At 38.0% G+C, this 8023-nt stretch overlaps 1 protein-coding gene across 1 annotated transcript; it reads right to left on the bottom strand.

Annotated features, from left to right (window-relative positions):
• Positions 1 to 2612: 2612 nt before the first annotated feature.
• LOC138901096 (secreted RxLR effector protein 161-like) lies at positions 2613 to 4156 on the bottom strand. The gene is made up of 3 exons (XM_070188829.1): positions 3814 to 4156; positions 3370 to 3420; positions 2613 to 2659 (listed from the first exon to the last, which is right to left on the bottom strand). Exons 1-3 carry the CDS (start codon positions 4154 to 4156, stop codon positions 2613 to 2615), a joined length of 441 nt encoding a protein of 146 aa, XP_070044930.1.
• Between the last annotated feature and the right edge of the window lie 3867 nt (positions 4157 to 8023).

Here is an 8023-nt window from a genome sequence, read left to right as displayed (position 1 = left end):
GAACTAACCGAACCCGCAAGTCATAAAATAGTAAAAGCACATACAGGGAGTCTTATTTAGTGGAACGAGGATCTAGAAAGAAAAACTACCGGTCGGGTCCTTACATATTAGAGTTCTAATATTATACTCTTCCTTGGTGGAAGAGTTCTAGTTATATACAACTTTTAACTCTTCCCTTATATTGGATGAAGTTCTCTTCAAGTAAGGAGTCCTTCTCCTTATCATTTATGCAACCTTTTCGATCAGAAGATATCAGATATAACAACTTAAGCTTATCTCCTTCACGTGCATTCCTTATGCTCCAATCTCCCCGTGTCTGTGTACACTGTGTATGGACCTTGTTCATGCTTAAGTTTCTTTATCAATCATCAAAACAATCTTCACTTGGGCTAACAAATTCCCCCTTCTTGATGATGATAAACTCTGTGCTTTTCATAAGCATAGGCCCGTGTCAACTCAGCTCAACATCAACACAATATTAGAACACATTCCATTTTAAAGTCACAAATCATCAAGGACCATGTTTATTAGGTTATAAACATCACAGTCCAAAGTAAGAAGCCCGACCTATCTCCCCTTATTGGCATCATCGAAAAGTTGCATAATTATGTTAGATAACCAGATCTTAATAGAAATTACTCATAGCCACTAGAGCTACATCAAATGCAATCATGGAGTCAAGCATCAATTATCAATCTAATGATATTAGCCATCTAAGAAGCATCAACAAGCACTTAGAGTACATAAACAGTTGATTATCATTGATACTAGTCATCCACAAAGCATAAAGAGAAATAAAAACACCGGAACATGAGCAAAAAGAACAAAAAGAAATCCCATCCGGGTCACCGGCTTGTCTAACTAGGCTAGAAAGGTTTCAAGGCTGGGAAGGACCAGGTTCTTGGTTTCTGGGCTGAAGTAGCTTCAGCAATCATGGAGAATGCCATCATTCTTCTCCATCTCCTATGCAAGGTCAGCCCTGAGATCATCCCTCTCAAATTCTACTTCAGCCAGCCTCTTCTTCAGTCTCTTAATTTAAGCATCCTCTGCCCCACTTTTTGCACCAAGGCTCGCGCTTTGCTGTTCACAGGTACCTTTTTGGATGAATCAGGTTCTTTGGGAGTGGTGTGAACTTCATAGTCACAAGAAGTCAAAGTGTTTGCCCTAAAGTGATCCTTGCTTGTACCAACTTTCCAATTCTTGATGGGTACCCTGAAGTGTGCAAGTACAGCCGTGAGAATGAAACCATAGGGTATGGCATGAGTTTTGGTGCCAGTCAGAACCATATCGAGAAGTTGGATGATAAATCCAGGCCAATTTATTTTCCTTCCACTGTCCAGACATTCCATAAGGACCAGGTCCATGAATATGGTAATGTGCCTCCTTTCCTACCTAGTCAACACAACTTTGTTAACAAATTCGAACAACACTTTGTGGGGTGGCTTCATCTCACTTTTGTATATAGCCTTAGGCTGATGCTCTTCTTCATTATCACCAAACTTCCTTGTAATGGCAAGGGAGGTAGGGATATTCTTTAGACTTGGCCATTTGAGTTTCTTATAATCATTGTACCCTTTAGCAGGTACACCTAAGATCTCTCCCAATTCCTTGTCATCAAAACTCACTGTCACCCCCTTCACCACACTGGTGACTCTACCATTTTGATCTCACAATTTGCTATGAACTCCACAATCTCAGTTCTGGCAATCTTTCCATCCATCTGAAGAACCACGTCCTTCCAACCCAGCAGTTGGAACTTTTCCAGCAGCATCATCATGCCTCCTCTTCCAGGTCCCCGGGGAGTTTACCTTTGAATATGATTATTTTCCCAAACATAACCATCTTGTCCTTCTCTGCATCAAATTCTTCTTGTTCTTTATTTTCTTCTTTTTCCACCATATTCATGTTTCTAGACTTCAAGGCAGACTTGATTCTTCTAGCCAAGGTAGAGGGCTCTGCAGACTTTATCTTTGAAACAGACTTCTTTGTGGAAGTCTTGATTTTGTTTGCCTTTGGAGTCACAACCTGCATTTCTTCCGCCTCCTCTTCATCACGAAGAACCAGGTCCATCTCCTCAATTTCAACTGCCTCAACAGGCTCAATCACCCTCTTCTTTCCCTTTGCATCAGCTTTTCTCTTACTTTCTTCTAGGGCCTTTTCCAGTTCAGCCTCACTCTGCTTCTTCTGACTCCTTGTAGCTTTTTCTCTTGTAGGAGGAGTCTCTACAGGGATACAAGAGGCAACCTTTCTCTTCTTGTTTTCCCTAGCAATACCTGGGACTTTAATTCCTCAACTCTTTTTCTTTTTAGGATTGTAACTATCAGACACTTTTCTCAGTAGGTCCTCGAGGGGTTCATGCACAGATGGAATAAGTTCTTGAATATTCTTCCCTAATCTAACCAACCCCCCACCAGCTTCTCCAGACCCACTTCCCCCTTTTTTCTCTCATACTTTCTTCTTCTCCAACAGATTCCTCACTCCATACTACCATAGCTCCTGTTTCTTCAGTCAAGCCAACAGGAGTGGGTGAAGATTCAGCCACTCTTTTTCCCATTCCCATCACATCGCCTTGAGCACTCTCACTCTTTTTTTCTTTATTATTTTTATTTTTATCACCCAATTGTTCTAGATTCAATTGTTTTAACCCCAGCCATGGTTCCTACAAACACAAATATATTTTCTAGATTTTCAGCAACTTCAGAGATAGTTTCAGATGTAAATTTTGGACCAGATGTTACATGCTCTATTTCAGATGAAATAATTTCTTCCCCTTAGTTGAAGACTTGAAGGAATCTTTAGATTTTTGGGGTTCATCTGCCTGACTTGTCTTCAGTTACTCATTGATTTTCTTGATTTTTTCTCCTCCAACAACAACTTTTCGACCAATCATCTTAAATCTACCTTTCTTAGAAATAGGTATGGTTGATGGTGTGGTTGAAGGAGTGGGTGTGGATTCTTTGGGTGGTGATGAGCGGTTTTTTCAGAAGTGTTAGCCATTGATGGTTAGAGGATGCGAGAAGATGATTATGTGTGTTTGGTAGATAAGAGAAGATTAGAGAGAATTCTTTGGTGGTTGTGAATTAGAAGTGAAGAAATGAATTAGGCCAAATCAATTTAAAGAGAGATACTTTGTTTTGGTAAAGACATCTTTTTCAGAAGTTCAGGAGTCTAATCAAACCGGGAGTTAGTTTGAAAAGACGTTAAGGACTCTCCCTAGAATCTAGGCACTTATTGCATTTTTGGGACTCTATTTTGATGAAACTGGTTCATTTCGTATAATCTCAAGGAGGTTAGGATTAAATGGGACTCTCATTTTGATCATAATCCAAATATAAGTATTTCAAAATATGCAGGGTGGAGAGTATGTACCAGGTAATTTTGATGAACCAGGTTCTTCACTGAGAAATCTCTTGTGTAAGACTGAAGTTTCCAAGAAAATAAAGATAATATCATTAGATATTAATGAGATATTTTATCACATGTCATAAGAGTATACTGATGAAAGTATGAGACCGAGCAAAATCTAATCTAATTATGTACAAAAATTCACAAATTTCCTAACCAAAATTTATGAGTTAGAACTGGTTCCTTTTAGGTGATCTTAATCATCCCTAATTGCGCTAGTGTTATAATAAAAGATGGGGATACAACCTACACCAATCCCAAAGTTCATTAATCACTGTTTGATCCACAACAATTGAGCACAACATGAGGTAACAACAACATACTCTATTTTAGCAGTAGATAAAGCCACCGAAGTTTGCTCTTTGGTAGCCCAACACACAAGACATGAGCCAAGAAAGTGTGCCATACCTGAGGTGCTCTTTCTATCCACAAGAAAACCTACATAATCAGTATAATCATATCCCACTAAGTTGAAATTACTACCTTTTGGATACAATAGACAAATGTTAGTAGTGGCTTTTAGGTATCTCAAGATCCTCTTGACAGCAGTCAAGTGAGACTCCTTTGGATTTACCTGAAATCTAGCATAGAGGCCTATATTGAAAATAATGTCAGGTCTGCTAGCAGTGAGATATAACAAAGACCCAATCATTCCCTTATACAACTTCTGATCAACAGATGAACTAGGTTCATCTATATCCAATTTTGTAGCTGTTGCTATATGAGTATCAATTTCTTTGGAATCTTCCATTTTAAACCTTTTAAGCAACTCTTTCACTTACTTCTGCTGATGGATCATAGTTCCAATTGAATTTTGTTTAATTTGTAAGCCTAAAAAAAATTAAGCTCACGTATGATACTCATTTCAAATTCACTCCCCATTAGTTTAGCAAATTCTTTACTTAATTTATCAGTAGTTGTTCCAAAGATTATATCATTAACATATATCTGAACTACCAAGAGATCTTTACATTTCTCTTTCAAAAATAAAGTATTATAAATTTTACCTCTCTTGTAGCCATGCTCAAGCAAGAATTTTGATAATCTTTCATATCATGCTCTTGGAGCCTGCTTGAGCCCATCAAGTGCCTTGTCAAGCTTGTACACATGATCAGGATATTCCTTGCTTTCAAAGCCCGAAGGTTGCTTGGCAAACACTTCTTCCTTTAGATAGCCATTGAGGAAGGCACTCTTGATATCCATCTAATGGAGAGTAAATTCCATGTAAGTAGCAAAGACTATAAGGAGTCGAATTTCTTCCAATCTTGCAACTGGAGCAAAGGTCTCATCATAATCTATGCCCTCATCTTGACTATATCCTTGAACCACCAATCTTGTCTTGTTTCTTGTAACTATTCCTTCTTCGTCAAGTTTGTTTCTGAACACCCATTTTGTGCCAATTACTGATCTGTCCTTGGGTCTTGGTACCAGATGCCAAACTTGAATTCTCTCAAATTGGTTGAGTTTATATTGCATTGCATTCACAAAGTCTGCATCCTACAAAGCCTCAATAACATTTTTAGGTTCAATAAAAGATAAAAAGGCATCAAAAGCACAAAGATTCTTCAAAGAGGATCTGGTTTTGATTCTAGAGGTTGGATCAGTAATTATATTCTCGATGGGATGAGAACTTTGATACTTGTAAGTTTTCACAACCATATGGAGCCTGCTTGAGCCCATCAAGTGCCTTGTCAAGCTTGTACACATGATTAGGATATTCCTTGCTTTCAATTCCCGAAGGTTGCTTGGGAAACACTTCTTCCTTTAGATAGCCATTGAGGAAGGCACTCTTGATATCCATCTAATTGAGAGTAAATTCCATGTAAGCAGCTAAGGCTATAAGGAGTAGAATTGCTTCTAATCTTGCAACTGGAGCAAAGGTCTGATCATAATCTATGCCCTCATCTTGACTATATCCTTGAACCACCAATCTTGTCTTGTTTCTTGTAACTATTCCTTCTTCGTCAAGTTTGTTTCTGAAGACCCATTTTATGCCAATTACTGATCTGTCCTTGGGTCTTGGTACCAGATGCCAAACTTGAATTCTCTCAAATTGGTTGAGTTTATATTGCATTGCATTAACAAAGTCTGCATCCTACAAAGCCTCAATAACATTTTTAGGTTCAATAAAAGATAAAAAGGCATCGTAAGCACAAAGATTCTTCAAAGAGGATCTGGTTTTGATTCTAGAGGTTGGATCAGTAATTATATTCTCGATGGGATGAGAACTTTGATACTTGTAAGTTTTCACAACCAGATGGATTCCCTTAGATGTTCCTTCAATGTTGTGTTGCTGAGGAACAAGTTTATAGATAGGTTCCCTCAAGGTTTGAGGATCAGCTTCTCTTTATTCAGTCCCCCTATCAAGTTGCCCTAGGTGGAAGGACTTGTTCCATCACCCGTTCCTTCCTCTGATGCAGCTTCAGTCTAAGTTGTGGTTTCATTTGAGTTTATTACCAGCCCAATTGCTTCATCATCATGTTCCTGCCTCTAAAAAATAATGTTAGTTTCATCAAAAAACCACATGTACTCTTTCTTCTGAACATATAGTTCTTTTGTTATAAATCTTTTAAGCTTTGCTATATGAAGAATATCCCAAGAATACTCCCTCGTCACTTCTAGTCATACACCAATTGCTTTCTCCCTTTAAGTAACTCATAGGGAGTATTCTCAATAATAGGTCTAGTCATGCACCTATTTATGATGTAACATGCAGTGTTCACAGCTTCTGCCCAGGAACTATGTGACAGTTTACTAGAAAGAAGAATACTCCTATCCATTTCTTCCAATGTCCTTTTCTTTATTTCAACTATTCTATTTTGTTGTGGAGTCCTAGGAGAAGAAAAATTATGATTTACGCCATGTTCAACACAAAATTCAGCAAATTTAGCATTCTCAAATTCAGTACCATGATCAGACCTAATTGATGCAAATTGATTAACTAGTTGTTTCTGAGTTTTTCTAACAAAAGAAGTGAAAATGTAAAATGCTTCATCTTTAGATGTTAAAAACAATGTCCAAGTAAACCTAGAGTAATCATCAACAAGCACCATCACATATCTCTTACTACCTCTGCTCAATGTTCTCATTGGTCCACAAAGATCCATATGGACCAGTTCCATCGTCCTGGTGGTGCTTACCACTTTCTTGCTTTTGAAAAAGGATCTTACCTGCTTCCCCCTTGAACAAGCCTCACAAACTTTATCTTCCTTGAACTTAATTTTAGGAAGCCCTATCACCAAGTCCTTGGAGACTAGTTTGTTGAGTTGACTTAGACTGGCATGTCCAAGCCTCTTGTGCCAAAGGAGAAAATCATTAACCAACACACTTAAGCAAGTGAGTTCATTATCTAAAAGTGTGGATAAATGTACAAGATATATGTTGCTCACTCTTTTTCCCTGCAAAACTATCTTGTCAGTGGTAAGATTAATCATAAAGTATTTTGTAGAGGTGAATGCTACCATGTTACCTCTATCACACAATTATGATACACTTATTAGGTTGTATTTTAGTCTATCTATCAAGTAGACGTTCTCAATAGAGTGAGAGTCAGTCTTACCTCCTTTTCCAACCCTAATGATCTTACCTTTCTTCCCATTTCCAAAGGAGACATTACCTCCTTTAAGGTCCTCAAGTGAAAGAAACTCGTTCTTGCTTCATTTCATGTGCTTTGAGAAGCCATTATCCATGTACCATAATTGGTTGTTCCCCTTCACTTGGAGCTGCAAAAGGAAACCATAGATTAATCTTAGGAACCCAAATTAGTTTGGGTCCCTTTCTATAGGCAAAACGATGAATCAAATTCTCTTTAGCCCAACTTGGTAGCTTATTCTTCCCTTGAACAAATTCTTTGTTCTTTTGACTTACCTTTTATTTTGCGGTGCATTCACTTTTATAGTGACCTATTTTACTACAGTGTGTGCAAATCTTGTTCTTAGGAAGTGTGAGTTACTTGCTTTTGGGATCCCACTTAGGAGCCAGGTTCCCAAAGCCGAGTCCTCTCTTATTATTACTATGGCGTTCTTCTAGCCATGAAAGTGCATTGGATGACCTGTTCCATTTACATGTTCTATCTAGCTCATGCTTGACCTTCCTTAGATCCTCCTTTCGGATTCTTACCTGCTCATCCCTTTTATATAACTCATCTTTCATTTTCCCTACATTTTCTTCTAGAGTGAGCTGTGTGTGATCAACTGTCTTTTTACCTGTTCCTAATTTCAGTTTTAGATTTTCATATCTAAGCTTTAGGACAGTTGAGTCAAGTGCATGATCCTGGTTCATTAACACAGTATTTTCACTTACAGTTTCACTAACCCTAAGTTCCTGGTTTTAGCACTTAGCCTTCAAAATCACACATTCTTTAGACAACTGTCCCTTTTCATTATTTCATCCAGTGGGAGAGTGTAAATATTATTTGATTTCTGAATGGCAGTGATTTTGCTCTCCCAAGTTATAGGCAAAACCCTAGTCAGTATCTTCTTGACTCTATCTTCTCCAGAAAAAATCCTTCCAAGAGACTTTAGCTCATTGGTCAATGTAGTGAACCTTGTGTACATCTCTTGAATGGTTTCTCCTTCATTTATAGTAAATTTCTCATATTGAGATTACAGTAGAGTTT

The sequence above is a fragment of the Nicotiana tomentosiformis genome, chromosome 11, assembly GCF_000390325.3.
Source record: "Nicotiana tomentosiformis chromosome 11, ASM39032v3, whole genome shotgun sequence".
Classification (NCBI taxonomy): Eukaryota; Viridiplantae; Streptophyta; class Magnoliopsida; order Solanales; family Solanaceae; genus Nicotiana; species Nicotiana tomentosiformis.
Note: the sequence above shows the minus strand (reverse complement) of the source record. Positions and strands in the feature narration are given on the sequence as shown.